Source organism: Chinchilla lanigera, unplaced genomic scaffold (genome assembly GCF_000276665.1).
Source record: "Chinchilla lanigera isolate Chin_1 unplaced genomic scaffold, ChiLan1.0 scaffold00010, whole genome shotgun sequence".
NCBI classification, from domain to species: Eukaryota; Metazoa; Chordata; class Mammalia; order Rodentia; family Chinchillidae; genus Chinchilla; species Chinchilla lanigera.
Window position 1 is genome coordinate 2,199,286 of NW_004955411.1, and position 22,526 is coordinate 2,221,811.

The 22,526-nt window shown below is 47.3% G+C and overlaps 1 protein-coding gene across 1 annotated transcript in view; it reads right to left on the reverse strand.

Annotated features, from left to right (window-relative positions):
- Lrrc1 (leucine rich repeat containing 1) overlaps positions 1-22,526 on the reverse strand; it is a gene marked incomplete at its 5' end in the record, with an annotated part of 69,852 nt that overhangs the window by 9,404 nt on the left and 37,922 nt on the right. The window contains 7 exon segments of the mRNA XM_013510755.1: positions 221-336; positions 9,227-9,310; positions 10,602-10,720; positions 12,829-12,973; positions 15,251-15,325; positions 15,725-15,788; positions 15,992-16,048. Of these exon segments, the coding sequence (XP_013366209.1) occupies positions 221-336; positions 9,227-9,310; positions 10,602-10,720; positions 12,829-12,973; positions 15,251-15,325; positions 15,725-15,788; positions 15,992-16,048 (660 nt within the window).

Here is a 22,526-nt window from a genome sequence, read left to right on the forward strand (position 1 = left end):
TGCTGCAGCTTCGCAGCACCCACCTCCGGCTGGCCTTGACCCATCTACCCCACCAGGCTCAACGCTTATCGCCACCTCAAGAACCCCCAGGACCAGAGGTGCACAGCATCGGCCTGCTGTTCTGTCAGAGGGAGGCAGTGAGACCCTGAGACGCAGAGCAAAGCGGGGGCTGCTTGTGCACTCGTCTCTCAAGCAAAGCAGCTCGCACGGCCATGCTCACCTGTTCCCTGCCACATCTAGGACGTGAAGTTCTGTTGCCTGCGACACCTCGGCAGGGATCCGAGTTAGTCTGTTGTCTCGCACGCAGAACACAGTGAGGCTGCAGCACCCGCCAATCTACAGTGGGACGAAAATGCACCTTTATTCCATTGTGGGGAGGGACACGGGGAAGGCAGAGTATCCTGCCTACCAAACAGCACGGAAGAGATATACGAAGACACACACGTAAGTTTACCTCGCTCCCGTGGACCAGATGCAATTAATTTAAATCATACAAAAGGCTAAACATACATATCCCGCATTAAATTGAGAAAATAAACAATACAGTCAAACATTTCATTCTGAAAAGGAAGTTACTTCCTACTGCTGATATTTAATGCGAATGTATCTCTTAAATATGCCAACCAAACTATGCAAGTCTAGACAGATACTGTGCAGTAATATGAAAGTATGAAAATTCCAGTTTCAAAAGTTAGGCCAGAGATGATCCTGATACACACACACACACACACACACACACACACACACACACACATGCATTCACAGTTCAAAACCTGTCTACTTTCTTAATTTCAGGGCACTCAAGTTCAGTTAAAGAAGGGAAACAAGAACCTGATGATTACACATGAACTTCTACCATACATCTTTTCACCGCTTTTGGTCATTCACAAATTCATTTGGTAAAATAAAGTTCAGACCAATGCAAGCTCATTCAGCATACTTTCTCGATGAATGCAAAGCCAATGGTGTACTACCAGAAAGCAAAATTGGCAAATGTAAACATTCATCTGCTTGGTTACGATCTGCAGGGAAAGCATATCAACCAATCAACTGCATCCACATCAAATGCAATTATCTTTTCAAGTAAGCAAGTCAAAGTCAAATGATCTTTGTATGAGTCTGGTCTTCAAAATGCAGACTGAAGAGAACTCACTGATTCTCTCAGACGAACGGGCAGTGGGCTTTACCAGCAGGAAAGCTGAACCAGCGGCATGGGAACATAACCTGATCCCGACACAGCCTTCCTGGGGGCTCCGTGACATGCACATCCTTCCGGTGCTCACCACCCTGCTAAGAGCAGTCGCTGGCGGGGACTCAGGAAGGGCCCTACCCATTGTCTCTGAGACATGGAAAACTACTCCAGGGCCTCCCTCCAGACAGCGAGAGACTGGACTCCTCAAAGACACCTGAATATATCTTCTGCCCTTTTCTATTTATACATGTGTCTAAGAAGTGTATCAAGTACTCAGAAAAACAGAGTGTATACGCATAAAACTGCTATACGGTTACCTTTATGCACACTCTTTTTACTTCCTCCCTAAAGAGTTAATATAAAGATTCCGAAATAATATACTTAATCGCAGCATTTAACCACAAAAATGCCAAATAAAAATAAACATGATTTAAAATAGGGACTAACAGGTGTCACTAGTCATATGGAAAGCACCCAGGTACACAGCGAGGTTATCAGGCTGTCTTGTTTATTTCTCAGTATTCACATACTGACACTTCCCGTCCAAGTGAAACTAGTTTTACTTACTATACTCTAAAATACACCTTGTATTCTTAATGCTACTGCTTCTTATGGAAAATGCCTTTCTTTTGTCTCTTCAGTTCTTACCAATCATTCAGAATTAGGTAAATGTGCTCCAATTCCTCTAGCCTAGAATATGACAAATGCTCTCTACGTTTTTTTTTGTAATTATAAGGTCTAACACTTTCACTCTCCCAGGACAAAATGCCTTCTGAAGGGTCTTAAGATCATCTGATTAAGCTACTGTTTAATTCGTACCTGTGGACACATAATCAGGGAGCTTGACAAGTATAACCCCCACCCCATCTACCCACCACGTCTAGTCTAATACCTACCAGATCTTTCTTTGAGGTATGTTTACTGGTTGTGAAAGAATGCAACTTAAAAGTAATCTGCTTCTATGTGTAGGCACAGACACAACAGAACTTTTCCTTGTGCTAGTAGGAGCAAGAGCAGCAGGTTCTCCTGGGCTCTGTAAATACGGAACCCTGGTGTAGCTGCCTAGAAGAGATGCGCAACCAGATCTTCCCTGTGCCCTGTACTTCTTCCCTCTGTTGAGGAAGGAAACCACCAGCTTTACCAGGATGCCCAAGGACACCACAGGAGGAGAGGAATCAAAACCTTGATCCTTGTGAGAACGGACGCTATCAGACACTCTAGATAAATTCAGTCTGGACGAAGATCTACTCATTCCCCACCATGCCCACTTGGAGGGGTGACTGCACGCTGCCTGGGTGCAGCCTGGGCCTGTGTGCCCAGAGGGGGGCCTTCCAGATCAACCGGGTGCCAGTCTGCCCGTTCTGAAGAAGAGGCTTTCTCCGCACCCACAGGAGGGACAAGAGACCATGTCAGTATTCATAGGATCATCCCGGGGACAGGAGCCTCCTGGAGTGCAGAGTGCTGAGGTGGACGGTGACTGCAGGCGGGCCAGCGTGTCGTGCAGCTATCCACTGTCCCCGTCATCCGTACGAACTGAGGCCCTCCGGCTATACTGTATGAGAACTTCCAATTGTATCACATGCATGTATCACGTAATAAAAATTAACTCGTTAAAGTGTGCCAAGCGGCTCTAAAAGTTCAGGACAAGGTCATCACCCTTAAGTGTCTGGGGGAAACAGCAGAAACTTCCAGGCGAGTATGCGAGCGGTCTCTGTTTACAGCTTCACTTCCCTCCTCTTCCTTTCCCGCCCTAATCTCACACCCATTCAGGGTGTCAAGGGCGGGAAGCAATTGTGTGCAAGAGCCTCTCAGGCCCTCTGCGTTGTCAAAGCGGCCAGCGTGACCTCCTAACCTCTATTGTCTCTGGTGTCTGGAAACAATGCCAACGAAGAGCACATGTTGTTGCAGAGCGTGCTGGGGATGCCTTCATCACCTGAAAAGCACACGCTGTCCCAGGCAAACACGCACACACACAGCGCTCTCTTTCCTCGCAGCCAGGAAGGGACGGCACAAACCTTTGGTTTCTAGAAAGCAGTTAAAACCAAAACTCAAAACACAGAGTTGGTTACAGACGTCAGAGGCAGAGGGGGGCGTGGGGCGAGGGGGATGCAGATGCTCTGAGAGCATACAAACGTGGTTAAAATCCAGGCTCAGTCACATGTTCTGTGGGTTTGGATAGGTTCTTTTAACCAAAAGCCATAATACAAAGTAAATTAAATAAAGCCACATACATAATATAGTGCCTACCATAGAACCTAGCCTATTGCTGCTCCCAAGTAAATGTGGTAGCAATTGTTTTCCCAAGAAGTGAAAGCCCCAGCTCCAAATGCTGAGGACCACCAACACTAGGTGCCTACTCTGATTTTGGAACCACACTGATGCTGGACATTTCTTTGCTGAGCTCGCCGGGATGTCTTAAAAACCTGTCTCCCAGGCAACATATCCCAGGGACATCGAGCTGAGTGGTAGATTACTCCTCTCATTCATATGTGTCTTTGCTTTGTCTTCTGGGGTCAGCAGGCAGAACTACAGTTTTCTTGCGGTCATCAGGATAAAATGTATCACTTAGAAATTCTGGGAAGCAGAGCTGTTTAAATAACTTATTACCAGTTATGTAGGAAGTTGATATTTTTAAGCTTCCTTTAAACCACATAATAGTACCTTCCCAGAAAACGAGGGGTTAGACTTGGATTCCCTGAGAATTACAGGATGCAGCTGAGAATTTTTGGTTAGCTATTTTGTGTCTCTGTTAATGAAGAATGATATTGTGTTTAACTATCGACACTGAGCTAATCCAGCTCAAGGAGGTGGCATCTGCAGGCCATGAAGCAAACTCCGTGCAGATCACTCTCACTGAGACTTCACCGCCTGTGCTTCCTACACCGCAGAGAAAGGGGCTAATCAGATCCAGCGACCCAAAGAGGAGGCCCACAGGGTCACCTTTGCTGCTCTTCACACTGTAAATGCCTGCCCTACGTGTAAAAGACTTCTCATTTGTTCTCAGTATCTTCGTCTCACTATTTGTAACAGATCCGAACCCACAGGTCAATGGCAAAAAATGAGTACTTACAAAAAGCAAAATCTACTTACAAAAAGCCAAAAAACAAGTTGGAGAGAAATAATATGTATAATATTAGAATCCCATCATCATCTGTGGCATATTACCCAAATGTTCCCTACTTCATAAATATTTTTGAAATCGTGTGGTTTTGAGATTCCTTGAGTTACTGGGCCACTGACATCAAAATATCCACTAATAGCTACATGGTATTCTCTTCTCTGATTATTATGAGGTAACTTACGCCAGTTGGAAAATAAAAACCACACATACACAGGAAAGCACAATGGAAGGAGGGTAACTCAACCTACCACATAGAGATAATCAGCATTAACGTCCTGAGATGACGGCCAAGTGCTGGTAAGTGTACACACGTGCGCACGCTAGCAAAGCCGGGGCCAGCGCTGACCGTCAGCACACATGCTGTCAACAACATTTCCTCGTTTCGCTCTGGTCCCACAAAGGTTCCTACCGCGATGCACCCTTCACAGTCACCGCAGATTACTTAACGAGATGCACGTGTGATGTTGCTGGTTAGTTCTGCTGCTGCTCTGCTGTGCGATCCTGGACAAGTTACTAAGTTCAGAAATAGCTGGATATTGGGAACAACTTACAAACATCTCATAGAACTCTTGTGAAAATTAGACAAGAATAAGTGCACGCGCCTTTGATACAGAGCCGTGCACACGTCAGCTGCTGGGCACACAGGTGGCACATGCCTGCCCGTGTTCCCTGGCTTCGTACATGCTGGCTACAGGGCCTGGAACACTCAGCTGACCCTATATAAAATGTGAGAAACAATCCTACGTGGGATTTTTAGTGTGTGCCCAGAGATATGTTCTCAGGGTAAGTTCCTAGAAGTAGAACTGCAAAAGGGCTAGGTATATTTTTAAAGCTTTAAATAATGTTATCACATTCCTTCCCAGAGAACCCCTAATAAGTGACATCTATGTGCTTCCGTGGATATGTGCCAATATGCAGTATTACAGCCTGGGTTAAAGTGTTTTTATATTTTTGTGAACACTGACAATGCCAACAACGCTGCACAGGAAGGGACACTTTTTTCTCTTGAGACTGCTGTTTGTTTCAGTTTTGTCTACTTGCACAATGAGAAGAAATTTCTAGTGGAGTTAAGAAAAGATCTCTCTTCTGCCCACAGACTATCTTTACCTTCGTGGAGATCATAAATCTTTCAGGCAGACAAACCCATTGGCAGTTCTTTTTAGTATGTGTTTCCTCTTCAAGCTTAGGAATGACTTCTCCATCTTTAAGTGTGATGATCAACTGTATTTTATTCTAATGTTACTAGACTTCATACCATCTCTTCTATCAAGAACTCACTTTAGAACGAAAACTTACAAAAATATACACAGCTTGTCTGATTACCAACGGCTCAAATGACTGCTCTCCAAATGCCAGCTCGTCTCATCTGACTGAACAGGTGTGACGCAGCTGGTGTCACTTTCATTTTGGCTCGACGCAGAGACACAAAAAGGACTGTAAGCAGAGACATACGCTCAGTCTCTTCCAGCCAGAAGTTCTTCATGGTCCAGGTTGTGTAAAAGGAAGATATAGCTAAGGAATGTTATGCAGTTACTGCCTTCCTTCATCATACCCACGACCACACACATACCACCTCGCTGTCTTTTCGTAAGTCGTACTATCACCCAGTCCTTCCTCCTAACTTTCTTGCACCAACTAGCTGAGCTTTGGGGGGGATCTCCCTTTCCCAGAAGCGTATACTGAAGCAACAAGATGAGAAATAAAAAGTGCACGTAAGTGGCTTGAGAATTCAGAAGCATGCCACATGTAGCAAATAAAGCAAATCTAGCGAGTCTGCTAGAGACAGAACCGTGCCGACAAGCCACACGGAGTGAAGACAGACGAGGTGCCAAGTGATGCCTTTCAGGACTTCTCAGTAACTTAAAATATAATTCACAGAAAACCATTCTCTTGAGAGAAAATAATCTGAATAAATCTGAAAACATATGACAATGTAAGATTTCAGGCCATGCAGTAATTAAAAAAAATTTTAGAGGAAATGTCCAATATTTTTACAATGAAGAACACATAAAGGTGTCAGCCACTTTGAATCTTCATGCACGTAAGAAGCAAAATAAAAAAGTTAAGATGCAACTGCAGTCTGAACAATACTTACAAGATAACAAGTTTACCTGACTTTTCTAAATTTCCAAGCAGCTAACAATTAAGAAAACAAGAAACATTCATTGATTTACAAATGTTTATTACAAATAACATCACAAAGCACAAACACAATCTATTATTGGGACCCACATACTAAAATAATTTTCCCCCAGATTATTTGGGAAAAACAAATGCAGATAAATGCTGCGGCAGACTAGGGGGCTGTGCCCTGAAACCGACAATATACAGCTCTAGGTTTAAAAACAGAGAGACAAAACAAGCCGCATCACATACCAAGCCAACAGCAACTGATGCAACTATGGATTTTTGGCATGTAAATTGAATCAGTCAGAATCTCAGCTTAGATATGCCCTGTATGCAGCTTAACTGTTCAGGGGAAAGGAATACATTTTGGAAAGAAAAGAACACAACTAACAAAACACAAGACTTGACCAAATGGTATCAAGCACGAGGTCAGAAGCAGCACATGGTGCATGCACACGCACTCACACTCACGTGCACGCGCACACACACACATCACGGGGCCCAAGATGCTCCTGCAGACTCCTCATAGGACCACGCCAACCCAGGCCTCACGACACGATGTGAGGCCAGGAGGCACACAGCGGCCTGCCTGCTAGGCTTGGAGTCAGGCCCAGGCACTCAAACCATCTCTGCTGGGCCAGCCTGGGACGCTGGCAGAGCTGGAGCTGGGCTCAGGGTGCTTCCTACCCTGGGAGCTACATGTGAGGAGAACGCAAGGTGTGCCAGGAAAGACAGCATTCTCTGCTTTACGAGGGGGCTGAACAAAAACACACAGACTTTATAAAAAAACCACAAACTTTGTAAAACTCTAGATGCCAGAGTACTAATCTCAGTTTCCCAGAAAATGGACAAAATGTGGTAGCTAAAATGCTTTAAAACTAGAAATATTCTCACACTGTCTTCACTTTTCTCTTCATGGAAAGTAGTGCTAGTAAATTTAAACTGACACGTGACACACTGTGTATAACCCTCTAATCCGAAACACTGGGTGTGAGTTCTGTTCATTTCAAACGGAAGGAGGCCCCGTGCTGAGATGCTGGTGACAGTTTCTGAGCCACGGTTTCTGAAGCTCTTCTCTAGAATGTGTGCCTAGGAAGAGTCCAAGGGAGGTGCAGAGAGGCTGGGCCGTGGTGAAACTCACAGGAAATGAACATTACACTCGCAGGCGCCCGCCTTAGCATCTGCCTTAAAAATATTCCTAAACTCTCTTAACTTTCTAAAACACCCAAACCTAAGGCAATTTGACCTTTCCTTATTGAATCAAGGCCTCGCCCTGTCTCGGGGTCAGACAGACCGAAGGCTGGGCTGAGCCACCTGAGTTGCCTATTTCTGCTGCCAACGGCAGGGCTCAGCTCTGCAGCCTGGTTCTACCGACTCTCTGCGCTGAACCCTGAAACACTCACTGGCCTGTGAAACGAGGAAACTCCTGACCGCGAGAGCTCCTCTCAGGATCGGGGGAATGAGCACATTTCATCATGCCCTGCACACACCGGTACCACGCGGGCTCTGAGAAAGCAGTTCATCTTTCCACGTCTGCGTGTGTGTCACAAGCTCAGGCATTCCCTGTCTACAGCTGCTGCTTTGCAAGAGCAAAATTAACGCTCGGAGTATCAGCTGTGCTTGGTTTATCGCTTAGAGACTGGAACCAAAATGTTTTGATTAGGGGAATCTCCTTGTGTCTCAACTTCGCTGAGATGTTCTTCTGCCGCAGGCAGTTTTACTCAGATGCTGGTGCTTGTATTAAAGACGTATCGGAGTACAACGTGCCACATTTGTGAGCAGTGCGCCCTGCTTCCATTCAGGAATGCCGGCCTCCTCCCCCAGCAGAGGTGGGGCACTGTGGGCAGACACCAAGGCAAGAAACGGCGCGAGGAAGCCGGGCCAAACATGGGTGCCCCGGGAGAAGAACAGCCCTCAAGTTCCAGCTGGTTGGAGGGAAGCTCTGCAACCACCGCAGGACAGATGCTAGAAAGGGCCGAAAAGAGAAACAGGAAGAAACCCGCGCCTGACCAGGGATGGCACCATACGAAGAAATAACCTTTGTGTCTGAGGACTGGCAGGGGCGTCCCACCAGGCACTCACTTGATGGGCAGGGACAAGGGGCCGAAACTTCGTTCTAGGCTACAGTGCTAGTAAGATACAAGCCTTCTAGTTCCCAGGGTCAGGTAAACCTTCTTCACAAACGCACCAGCTGGATCTCCTCCACATCCTCAGCACCTCCACCTCCTTGATAGAAGGCAGATCCCTCCCAGGCCCGAAGCCACTCTCTACAAAGGACAGTCACTGCCTCCTCGGGTGACAGTGAGCCTGGCCCAGCCTCCAGGGAGCCTCTGTGAGGCGCTCACTCACTCTCGTCCAAGACAGAAGCCCCCCCGGGAAAATCTCTGCCCAGAGACCAGGCTTGGTCAAGGTCCGTTTTCATAACCCCAGTGGTTTAGGGGACAGAGTTTCATTTCACTTTAAATTCAACAGTCAAACCTAAAGTCTTCCACTTCCTCTGCCAAACTTCCAAATTACCCATTTCTGCTGATAGTGTCACCGTTCTCTGTACAGCAAGCCTCAGGTGTTAAGCCATCTCTTTCTCCACTTAAAATCCGGTAACTGTCCTTTCCCAACTCATCATGTTCCTCATGGCCGTCCTTTGATATAGTTTCTCTACCTAGCGTTATACTCACACCTCGAAATGTAAGCCTTTTAAACCTTACAAATACCTTTGGCATTGTTGATCCCATGTCATTAACTCTTTGTAGTTATTATCATGTGATTGTTTTTCTAAGAGCACATACCTCTTTTGGTAAAGACACTAATTTATTTCTGTCTGCATTCAAGTTGCTCAGCTTCTTAAGTTTTCCAACGCTCTTAGGTAACGTCTGTTAAAATAATGTTGATATTATTAATTCATCACATATTTTTAATATGGTTCCCAGCAAAAGAGATATCTTCAAAGACTTGAAGAAAATCCAGCAGGAGAAGCAAAGTTCTTCCTGAAGACCAGCTATTTGTAATGATCACCTGGGGAAAACAGAGTTATACACTCCGAATTCTCCTCGATAACAAGAGTCTATGCTTGAAAGACTTGAAGTCAGAGGCAGAGCCTAGGAACCAGGACGCACCTGGTCAAGAAGAAATGCATGTTCTTCGCCTCCGACCGCCACTTCAAGAGCACCCTGGGGTGGTGGCCTCAGGGACTGCAGAGGCAGGGAGCCAGCACCAGGGGCTGGTGCTAAGAGGCCGGGGCAGAGGTGGGTGTGGGGGGCAAAGGAAAGGCGAGCTGGCCTGGCGTGGGAAGCGGGGCCCACAGGAAGCAGGCAGCCTGCAGGGGGCGGGGCGAGCAGCGTCCTTCTGGTTCCTGCTCGTGTTCGTGGGCCCCTCTGCCGCCCCAGCGCAGGACTATCTGAGCAACTACCAAGTCTGAGCTCCCATCCCTCTCCCGCTGTCTTCATTTGCTCTTTTCACCAACAGAGCACGACTCACCCTGCTCAGGGAGAAAGAGGGGGAAAGGCAGGGCACAAAGAATAGCAACACAATGAAAACGGGGAGCAGAGGGGAGAGCGAGGAGAAAACAGAGTATTTCCTCTTCAAAGGGGGAGCGCGCCTGGGAAGGCACCCCGATAAAAAGACGGCAGCCACAGACAACCGCAGAGGGAAAGGGGCGAAGTGACCACAGGGGACAGGGGAAGCAGGGGCGCCGGCGGCGAGCAGACAGACCGGGTCTGCAACCACCCGGCTGAGCCACCCAGCGGGTGCGGGCACCGGCCCTCTCCGTGCTGCAGAGGGCACCCCGGCAGCCGCTGCGCCCACTCTGTGTCCAGCACGGAGGGGCAGTGGCCTTGGCAGAAGCTCACTGGCCTCCTGCACCCCAGCCCCAGCCCCCATCTTTCTTCTCTTGCTCTTCTCCTGTGCCCACAGGACTTGGGAGAGAACAAAAGGATCCTGCTTCTGGGGGCGGCTCAGGACACCGGCAGAGCCACGAGCGCGTCCAGGCACTGCGGCTTCCAGCCACAGCCTGCAGGGGCCTCTGGGAGGGGTCTGCCGAGTCCCTGTACTGTAAGGAGTATGCTGAAGATGCTGGCTTGACGCGCTTAACCAGTCTGTGTCCACTCAGGGCAGGAGGAGAACGCAGCCCAGGAAGTCCCCCCGCGGAGTGCACACCGCACTCACCAGGAGCCGGTTCTCCGTAAGAACCAGCTCTGTGAGGCTCTCACACTCCCCGATGGCTTCGGGCAACTGCGTGAGTCTGTTCTGGTCCACCTTCAAGATCGACAGCTTCTTCAATTTTCCTGCAAAGACAGTATTTCAGCTCATTAGTTCCAATTGTCTTCCTCCTCACCACTTGGTATCTCCCATCTGCTGCTCTTGCTCTGCTGTGAACCATTGCTTATTTTCCCCCACCCAGCTTTTCCCGCTGTGTTACACCGCTTTCATCTGAGTACAAAAGGTTGAGAATTAAAATAATTTCTTCAGAACATCAAAAAGTCAGCAATTAGAAACAAGTCATTTTAAATAGTACTACCTACAAATACCATGTCAAAGCCAGAAAATGGCAAGAACAGACAGCTGGCCCTGTGCGCATCTTACGGGCAGGAGCTGCTGCCGCACCCTCACAGCTGGAGCTCTGAAGTACAGGAAGACCGCCCCTTCCCTGCACGACCCATGCCCCATGCGGAAACACCAGGTGTGGTTCACAAATCACCTCTGGTGACAGTGACTCGGGAAGGGGCAGGATCCCTCCAGGGGAGGCTGCAGAACAAGGCAGACCACCTGAGAAGCGGTAGGAAGACTTGCCTCAGGGCTCACGCTCAGGGGCCGAAGAGACACAGCCCTGGACGATGGGACACGATGAAAGGGGTATCTCACTGGGTGTGTAGCTACAGGGCAAGGTAAGAGAACTCAGCGATTCTTAAACTCTTTGTTTAGCAGCATCAACCATCGACTAAAATAGTCCCGGAAGGATTCCACCCACCATCGCTACCAGGAGACAGAAGCCTCTGCTGGGCACACCCGGCCCTCACAGGGGAGGCTCCTCACCCAAGCTCCGCACTCCCCCATGAGCACATCCTCGAGTGACTGGGCACGCATGGCTTCACTGAGCAGCCCACACAAACTTGTCGCCAATTCCTTTGTTTTTCAAACCTCCTCCTTAAATGAGACCGAGATAACACAATCCTTCCATTTTCCCCACTTGAACCAGAAGATGTAATAAGTCTACAGACAAACACATGAAGTCAGCCAGCTCCCGTTTGCTACCTCTTCCTCTCCCAGGTATCAAACACGCGGTTTCTACCGTCGCTTTCAGATGCCATGTATGATTCTTGGCGAACATTTCTAAACAGAGTCAAAATCCCTGTCCACTGTCCAACCAGCTTTGATGAACACCAGTGGGACATCTGCATTCCCACCATACTGTGATTAGCAGTTACCGCTGTGATTAGCAGTTACCGCTTCCATTCTGTCTTACCAGACAGGAAGCTGGCCCAGGTCACACCGCTTCTCCAACTACTATAAATCTTTCACAGACTCCTTTGATGTTTTGAGTGAAAGTTAAAAGCACAATCCTGTGACAAATCGATGGTCAAATATCGTTTCCTGTAAGTGCTAAGGGGTTGTGGCCTACTGAAACAATCTCTGCATTTCTTGTTTATGTTCAGTTTCTCACACTGGACTGAGTTCCTTTCTAGAAAAAGAAATGTGTGGACTGATTATTTTAACAGAAAATTGCATGGTATGGTTAAGACGGTCCTCACTGTATCAGAAAAGACCTCAGTGAAGCCATTCCTCTTTTAGGAGCCCCTTCCCTAGGTCACACAAGGTCATATGCTCTTTTCTCATAAAGGATCTGGGATGCGGAATTGGAAATGTCTCAGTGATCATTCATACGCTTTAACCATTCCCATTATTTGGGCTAATCCACGCTGAAGTCATTGGGACAAGATGTGAATAAAGCAGATGGATGCGGCGATACTTAAAGGTAACAATACTTGTAACTGCTAACAAATCAGGATGCTGAAACCACTCGCATAAAGAGAAACCCGAACTGTGCTGTTCTTTGCTCTCCTCCTTTAAAAACACGCCACAAGCCAGGTGTGGCGGTGTGCCTCTGTAATGCCAGCACTCGGGGAGGCAGGGGCAGGAGAACTGAAAGTTTAATTTCCATCTAGGCAACTTAGCAACACTCAAAATAAAAACAAGAAGAAGAGCGGGTATACCTCTGGGCCAAGCCCGGGAGTTCGATCTGTAGGGGAAAAAACCAACCAATAACAACAATAACAAGACTTTCAGAAGCAATATTCCCAACACCTAAGAACAGAGACCAGAAGGCCAGCGAGAGCTCAAGGGCTCGAGACCACACCAGGCAGCCCTGTAGAAGTTTGTCCCTCCTAGTACTCACCGATGCCATCTGGAATTGTTTCCAGCAAGTTCTGGGAAATTACTAAATCTGTTAATGAAGTCAGGCCACTGATTTCTTCAGGAAGTCTTTCCAACTTATTTTCAGAGACATCTAAGCACAGCAGGTTATTCAGATTTCCTATTTCCTGTATCAAGAGAAAAAAAAAGAGCAAGTCAGGCTTACACGGGTCACAGTACAGAGGAACATGCTACCCACACCTTTTCAGAATCAAACCCCAAAGCCCAAGCAATGCATCTTTAACTGTGAAGGCGGGGAAACTCCTGGTTCCCTTCCAAGGAAAGTAAGAAGCTGTGCAAATCGCAGACTCCGAGCGGGAAGGGACACTACCCGGGCCACCTCAGACAGGCAAGGAGCCACTCTCACAGGATACACAAGGAGACTGGCACTGAGAGAGAACACAGGAGGACAAAGCCACACACTTAGAGGAAAATAATAATGACACCAGAACCCAAGTCTCCACGTCAGAATCGATCACTCGTAAGCAGCTTACAGCTCAGGGTGGCCTGGGATTTTCTCTGATGAGAAACGACCCACTTAACATAAACACCAAAGCAACTGCTCCCCAGCAAAGCCAGGACACACACTGCTATCTTCAACATCAACAGAAAAGAGATGCACATGGTTTGACAGGAAGTCTTCTCGGAACCGGCAAAGCTCTTTGGCAAGTCTGCCGTTCCACCGGAGATGTACCTGTCTCCCACTCCCAACCGCGACTTTCTCCCTCTCCTGCTTTCCCACTGCCCTGTATCAAATTCCTCTCACTGCCCTCTTCCCCCGACTGTTACTCTGCCTCCCGGAAGCTGGTTCTGGCTCTTCCTTTCCACATCGCTTCTCCCCGGCCTCCCTGGGAACAGCCACAGCCTGGTCGTACATCATACCACCCCTCGACTCAGAAGACACCAGACCTCCCCGGGGCTATGGAAGTACCACTTCTGCCACTGGCATCTCACTCGGTCCCAGTCACTCCTTCCAGATTTCCCACGCAACTATACGCTCCATCACCTTACTCCTACGTCCCGTCTACAGAAAACCAAGCTACATTTCTACTAGCGTCAGGCCACTCCCCTGAAATTGTTCCACTTTTCACCAATTCTTCTTAACACTGTATTTGTATCCCTTTCTTCCCATCACCACTGAAGACAGGGAAATAATTTTGATTGGGATTTAAGGTATCTTTAGTCCTGGTTTAATACAAGTTTATAATATGGGGCCAAATGAGATTTTTAAATAATCATTTATAACATGAGCCGCGTAAATGCGCTGGCACATACACACCCTCTGGCCCTGGCCTGTCCCGTAGCTGATGCCTTACCATTCTCCTGATACCTCTGCGGCACCTGGCCCACCCTTTGGCTCCAAAGGAACCAGCCTTCCTCAGGCAGGCTTTCCCATATATTTCCTTCAGAACTACGCACAGTGGCCAAACCCTGCCCACGACAGCTGCTGATCCAGCTCCCTTTCCCGACGGCCCCAAGATCTCAGAAACAGACTTAGCCTCTGAGTGCCTCCCGTCACGGGTGACATCACACTCACTTCAGTGCTGCGGGACCACACTGAACGCTTACTGGAGTGCTTCCTTTCACTCAAGCTGCATTCCCTGCCCGAGGCACACGGCCCCTTCCGACCGGGCACAGCCAAGCAGGGCAGCACCTGAACTACTTTAAAATGCAAGCAGCTACATCATGACATGTATGTTCTCGCTGTAAAGAGCTGGCTGCCACATACACCAACGAGCAAAATGCAGTAACAGCTGGAGAGCAGAGATGCCCGCTACACTTCGGGGGATGGGTTTCGATCTTCCGGGCTCGGTCAGAAAGTGGCCTGCGTGCTGGGCCCTACTCAGGAGCTGAGCTGGCTGAGAGCTCAGGAGTCTGTCCCAGGCCCCGCCGTGTCTGCAACACGGCTCTCATACTTGGCACCAGCGGGAAAAACAAGAACACCACGACATACCAGCTATATTTGGAAAAAATATGAAGTAAAGCTTTAATATTGCTTTTACAACAAATACTACAGGGCAAACAACAGTCAAAATTATCCCACAGCATTTAACACATCACAAAGAGTAGCAGAAATGTGTACTGCCTTAATCACAGGTCCTGATTTGCAGGGTACTCTATAAATCTGCTGGGCTTGAAGTTAAGTTATTTGGGCAGCAATAAAGTATAGACTTCACAAGCTAAAAGATATATTTACTATCTTTAGAAATGGTGGGTTGAGGTTTTCAATTTCCCTGTAGCAATGCAGAATGATGAAAACTCAATATATTTTTCCAAATGTGCTTTTTCCATTAATGTTTTTGGCTTCTGACATCCTTCTTTTACAAACTCCATGCAGAAGCAGATAGCACACAAGGTTTATTGCTGCTCTGTTTTAGGGGAGAGACTGTAAAACTTGCACTTACCTGAGGTAATTCTGATAGCTGATTTCCGTCCAACCAGAGGTCTTTTAGATGTAAGAGAGCTCCGATTGATTCTGGCTAAAACAAATTAGTAAAAACAACGCTGTGGTCACAAAGATCCAGTTCTCAGTCTTCCATTAAGAAAAAATGGAATCCTAAGTCATCATCATAGAATAATTGGGTTCCATAATGGATGCTTGCTATTTCTTTAAGATCAAGACCCCCTTTCTTACAGTGCCCCCAACTTTCCCCAAGAATGCTAGCAGCTTCCACTTACACTCAGACCTCTAGTCCTCACCCTCCACACCCAAATCCTAACTCCTGACCTCTGGGAACAGAAGCCTGTACTCCAGGGTTCCAAAGCTGTGTCTTCAGAAATACTGTCTTTATAAGCAAACCCAGAGAACTCCAAAAATACACCAGGATCATAAACTAAGGACAAAGATATATTCAAGTCTCTCTTCGACCCAGACTTACCAAATTGTATATTTCATTGTTTCCTAAATCAAGTTCTTCTAGTCTCCGCAGCTGGGTAAGAGAGCTATTTAAAAAACAAAACAAATGCTTAGAAGACTTAGACACGCTGAGCAATGCAGTATTCCTCACTTAGACTAGTTTTCAAAAGGAGGATTCATCCTTTTGAATTTTCTACGGCAATAAATACAGCACAGGAAGGACTATTATGGGAAGGCTGGCGCCTCCCCAACTGTCCAAAGGACATTTTTAAAACTCTTAAAGACTCACTCAGGCAGATACGTAAGAAGGTTCTCTCTTAGTTCCAGTGAAGCCAGGTTATAAAGACTAGAAACAAACAGAAGAAAAAAGAATAAGGAAAATTCCTGAGATTCTTCCTACTTCCCCCCACTGTATACACACTCAAAACAGCCACTCTTCGTGAAAGCCCGCAAGTCACCTCCCAGGGGGAGCTAACCACCGCGTCCTCATCCACCTTCATCACGCCAACTTCATCTCTACCTCCCAACTTCTAGTGTTAAGGCAGTAATAAAAGCAATGAAAGTTTAGTGTGTTGTGACTACGAGACACCCCCTCAAATACCCAACACATTTTCTAAGTGAAGATAACTCACTAGCCATTAAGAGACAACCACTCCCTAGAGCAGGCCAGAGGCTGAGCATCAGCTTCTCTACTTTAGAATGCTGAAAATGTGTTGTTATAAATAAAAACAGTTCTGCCTTTCAGCTTGAGAGTCCAGAGCACTTGTTCCCAGCGTCAGTGAGAACCAGCCCTGTTTTCAAGTAGTGGGCGTCTCACCCAGGGGCTCAAGCGCTCCGCGTGAGGCCGGAGCTCCCCAGAGAGCAGCAGCGCCGAGGAAATGGCTAAGCGCCTCTGGGTTACTGCACCCACACACCACACACCGCCCTGGGAGCCAGGCCTTGGAGAGCGGCAGCCCTGACGATGCGGCTTTGCTCCTCGCTGCATTCCAGAATGGTACCGTGTGCAGCACAGCCCCCTGCTTCCTCGGCACAGCCCGGTCTACCACACGAAGGAGACAGACGTTCTCCCCAGACACTATCTGCATCGAGTCCTGACCGGCCCTGCTGTGTCACCAGAGAAACCCCTGCGCACCCGGGTTACGTCAGATTCAGAAAGCAGTGACTCCTCCATCGCCCCCGCTGCCACCTGAGCCTCACACCGACCCAAACTCATGTCGGCTAACATCACCATGGCAACACCCAGATTTGGAGGAATTTTATTTCTGAGCACACGGAAGTAGTCAGATATTATCCCAATGCTCTAATCTGCCTTAATCCTTCATGCTCCCTCCTTTTAGCAAAAAAGCTGGAGTGACGTGTACTAGCAAAGCTGGTTTTATAACACTGGAAAATGTACATTTAAGTGAACAGTCCATACACAGGCTTAAACATGTTTGCAAAAAACATTTTGACTATACTATGGAGTACAGAAACTGCACCTTCTTGAACTTTGGAAAACTGAATAGTTTTCACTATTACGGCCAGAGGAAACAAAACCCGTGTGTTCTCTCTCTCTAGAGACAGAGAGAAAGATAGATACTATATTTTATCTATGTACAGAGATATAATATATCTCTATATATCTATATCTATAGCTATATATAACATACATATGTATTTTTTAAATCCCTGCTGATAAGCACTATGACTTTACCACCAACACTTTTCAAATCAAACAGAAGTCGCCGGGAAGGCGCAGGGAGCAGGTACTTTTCTCCTGACAAGCAGCCTTGGAAGAAGCAAGCAGGGGAGGAGCCAGAGAAGGGCACAAGGCCAGTTCAGGAGCAACTTGTGGAGGCACTGACGCATGAGGCTTGGAGAATAAAAGAAAACATTTTGGAACACAGGGCTCTGTCTGCAGCTTCAAATGCTCAGGCGACCCCCGTGAGTGTTAGGGGAAGTGGTAAGCCGCTAGATTTTTTCACACTGGAATTTTTTTAAATGGTGACAGTAGTGTCCTTTTTATCTATTCAACTTTAATGACTTTCAAACCTATTCTAAAAAACTAAAAGACATTACTGATAAAAAGGAGGTTCAAAAGATTTCACTTGTGAGGCATCCCACAAGCATTTGAAAAGTATCTTCCCCATCCTGTCAGCTGTGTTGTACCAAATCTCTGAGGCTTCCTGGGTCTCCCATCTCCCACCTGAGACCCGGGAGGGCACACTGGTGCTCCGGTGACATCTCACAGCTGACCGGTGACACTGGCACTCACATGACACAGTGAGGAGCACGAGGCCCAGAGTGAGGAGGAGCGAAGCCACTCAGATCTGGCCAAACCTCAACTCCAGCCTGGCCCGCACTGCCTGGGGTGGGGAGGGCTCTCCCCACCCTGGACCTCTCCAAGTTAAAAGCACCTTTGAGTGTACAGTGTCTGAGCTCAGCCACACCACAAGACATCAGGATTCTTACCCTTTTGTGTGATTTAGGAAATATGATACACATTTAAAAATTACTTTTAAACATTGTCTTTATGGTAAAAGGCCCACCTACAGCTACTGTAAGAAACCTGAGCAAAGTTTTTGCTAAAATTCCAACAGATTTGTAGTATACCTCCTACCTTATGCTAACACAAAATAATATACTCAGTAAGTAAAAAGGTTCTGAATACAAAACCTCCTAGTTTATTATTTTTGGGGAGTGGGGGAAAATACGTATAGAAGGAAGAGTACTACATTCCGCAAAAAATGTCATTTACTTTATTTTATTTATTTATTATTTTACACATTGTCTCACTGTGTCACCCAGGCTGGCCTTGAAGCCTTAGGCCCAAGCAGTGCTCCTACCTCAGCCTCCCAAGTGGCGGAGTGTGCAGGCGTGTGCTACTACTTCGCAGAAACAATAAGTGTCATACTATGGTAATCTTACAAAACTGAAGATTAACTAAAGTATCCGAAAGAATAGCCCTACTCAAGTAACGTTTCCCCACTATTCTGAACTACTTAAAGAACCGTGGACATCACCGCCTGCCTGCATACAGTGCCAGCTCCTGAAGCGCAGTTACCTGTGGGGCTCTTAGGGTCCGATCTCCCTGCCCTCCCTCCCTCGTCCCTAACTGTCAGGCCCCTGCGATTCCACATGCCAAGTCTGCAGAGAGAGTATCAGCAGCCGTCCCCGCAGGGAAGCTGTCTTCAGAGCTGAGGCCCAACAGCAGCTGCGTGGCCGGCTCTGCCCGTCTTTGAAGCTCACCACTCGCTGTGCACACCTGGTGAGCCGTAAGATGAGCAGAACCAGCAAGCGGAGAAACAGCTTCGACCACAGACTGCCACCTGCTACGTGACACCTTGGCGCACCATCTGGACCTGTCGCCATCCCCAAGTCGGGGCCCCACAGGCCGATTCTGGAATGAACTGTGGCCCTGGCTCTTATGGGTAGCCCCAGACCAGTGCACAAAACCCTCGCCGCCCACTCGGGAGTGCGCTTCTCCCGACCCCACAGTGACAGCTGGCATGGCACGGACCCATGTGAATGTACAGTGGGCCAGGGACATTAACACGAAAATGAATGACCTTTGCCTTGGTCTTTCAGAATACAGTACCTTCCATCGAAACTTCAGGACAGTGTCTGTCGCACCAAGGTAACCTATTAACTCAATCACAAAACCTCACAAAGAACGGGCAATCAACAGTGTCAGAGCGAGGGATTTTAACCTGCCTCTGGGCACGGCAGAGCCCAAGCTCTTTATCACAGGCCCGAGACAATAACAAGCCCCAAACTCACACGCGTCTATCCGCTGCACCAGTTAATGCTTTGAACAAACATGGTACAAGAGATTAGACACTTAAGATGCCATGTGAGAATCACTAGTTTTTAACAGCCCTATTACTAGCAGTGATAACGGAAATTTACCAGATGACAGGTAGCTAGAACTGCTTTATAAGGATTAACTTCATTTATAATATCCATTGGTGAGTTCCTACAATCCTGCCTAGTGATACTATCTATTGTCTCTAATATTCTTTTAAATTATTATTTTCTTACTCCCTTTAATGATTTGATCAATCTTCTATTCTTACATCTGGTAATCCGAGCAACTTCATTGAAGATGACAATACGTAATATAACAACCACTGTTAATCTCTATCATTTGGTTTGAAACCCTGTATCATTTTTAATGTCCTTGCTTTGGGTTGTTTGTATTTTGTTACTGTTCTTTTTTTGTACTATTTTCTTTAAAATAAAAAATATATATAAAAAAAGAATTAACTTCATGGGTGAGAAAACTAAAGCACATAGAGGAACCGTGAACAAGGTCTCACGACTGGTATGAGGAACAGCCTCGAGTCGCTGGGGAATCTGCACTTTTAACCACTGTGTCCTGCTACTTCTCATTTTTGAGCTCGTAAGTCAACTTTGTGAATGGGTCACACATACATCCATACACACATAGCTATATCTACCTCTATCTACTGAATATCAGTAAAAACATTTCTACTTTGTACCCACCAATCCAGCTTCCCACCACCAAGACTATTCTCAAAGGGAATCACTTGTTAAAAACTTTCTTAGTTCATTGAGAAGGAAGGTTTGTGCTAACATCATTTGCAGAATTTTTTATGCTCATATCTTGTGCTCTGAGCAACTACTTTGCAGATAACAATATGCAATATATTAACTATTGTTCATCTCCTACTATTGTTATGAAATTTTGTCTTATTTTTTTCTATAAAATAAAAAAATCTCATGTATTCATCTAGAAATTTTTTATGCAGACAAGCATGTATGAACATATACCATCTTTCACTAGAAATGTGACATCATACACACACACACACACACACACACACACCTGTTACCTTGCTTTCCTCAACTAGCAGGTTTTGTTTCATTTCCGGTACATGCCAGTGTTTTTACAGTTGTACAGCATCTCACCGTCCATACAGACATCTCAGCTTTGTAACCAGTCCCTATTAGCAGACAGTTCACCCTTCATTTCAATGTTTGACAAATGTAATACTCCCGGAATGACCTCATTGTCCTCTAGCCTGCCCGTCCTGCCTACAGCCCCGGGCACCTCTGCTAGGGCAGGGAGCACCGGGGAAGCTCGTCTGAGTAGAAGGGAATCTCAGCGCCTTCCACATTTCGTAGGGCTTTTAACAGCAGGGAGGAAAGTTACACTTCTGCAACCAGAATGTAGGCCAACTGTATTTTTAGGAATCTATTTCAGGGACTGGATGAACGGTTACTGCAAGGAATTTACATCTGTTCTCTACTATGTGTTAAAACCTCTTTTAAATCCACTTGGATCTTCTCCCGCCCCATTTTGGTGACTGAAATCATTAAGAAAATGAGGAGTACACTCAGCTAAGACAGAGCACGCAAACAGCAGTTCACAGCAAGACCACTAAAATACAAACTCTACGAACATTTACGGCAACAGTAGCTGGTCAGGGACAAGAACACTGAGGGAAGGAGAGCTGCTTACACATTCACGACACTTCTCTTGTCCTTTCATACCAAATCGGTATTTAAGAAATCTCTGGCTACAGATTTCCTTACAGTAGCTTCGCTCTGGGAAATTTTTTAATCTTGTGTTTTTGTTTCTGAAACAATAAACATTTTACAGCAATTCCCAGACCTCAAGAGCCCCAGACACAGTAACGATTTCAAGAAGATTTTCTCCTTTGAGCATTCCAACACAACACAAGCGACCAGCCTTGCACCAGGCCCAGGGCTCACTCGGTTCAAGCCCACACAAATTAAGGTCACTGCTCCCAAGGGCAACAGACAGGAAACCAGACCCACGCGGCCCGCTCAGTCTGCCAGAGACCCTGAGGTGCCTCGCTCGCTCTGCTGCCACCAGCACTCTCACAGCTGAACGCAGAGTCCCGCCAGGGGGAGATGCAGCAGCCCGCGCCCATCCAGGCTTCCTGGACTCGGAAGGCGCGGGCAGCTCCCTCGGGTCTCATTCACCCCGCTCTGTGCACTCTGAAGACTGGCGTGTGTTCTGCCTGACCACCGGGTCCAAGAGACTACACAAACTGACCCAGCCGCGACCTAACGTCACAGCACAGTGTGTGCAGGAAGAGTAACTAGGCCAGCTCCCCGACAGCGCAGTGCCCGGCTGCACACAGCGTACGGCAGCCGACGCCCACCACCACCTGCTTCCAGACAGCTTTCACTGCCCCAGAAACACTGTCCCGCTCATGGGAAGCCACTCCTGTCCTCTCCCTGTTGCCTGCCCCAGCCTCTCACGTCACTGAGCTCTCGTGCGTCTTTCGATTGGACTCCACTGGACATCTTGAATGAATGTACCGGACAACGTGTGGCACTTAGCATCGGGCTACTGCCACTAACGTGTTTTCAAGGTCCACCCATGTTTCAGCAGACAGGGGCTCTTCATCCTTTTATGGCCAAATAGTATTCCACAGACTGGATTTAAAATTTTTACTTTATCTACTCCCCCACTGGTAAAGTTTGAGTTCTTTCTACCTTTCACCTGTCTGAACAATGCGCTGGGAACATGCATGAACAAGTTTTTGTATGGACCGTGTTTTCAGTTCTTCAGGGTGCACACAGCTCAGAGTGGAACTGTGGGTCAGGTGGTAGTAAATTCATCCTTCTGAGGGAAGACCTGCCCGCACTGCAACGGGCCGCACCGTCTCACTGCCGCCACCAACTCCGACGTCTCCAAATGCCGTTATCACTTACCGTTCTGGCCCCAGTCCTCCTCACATGCAGAGTGGTGCCCACCGTGGTCCTGGCTCGCAGCTCCTTGCCCACTGCTCCCATGGAGCATCTCCTCGAACGCTCACTGGCCACCTGAACACCCTCTGCCGAAGTTC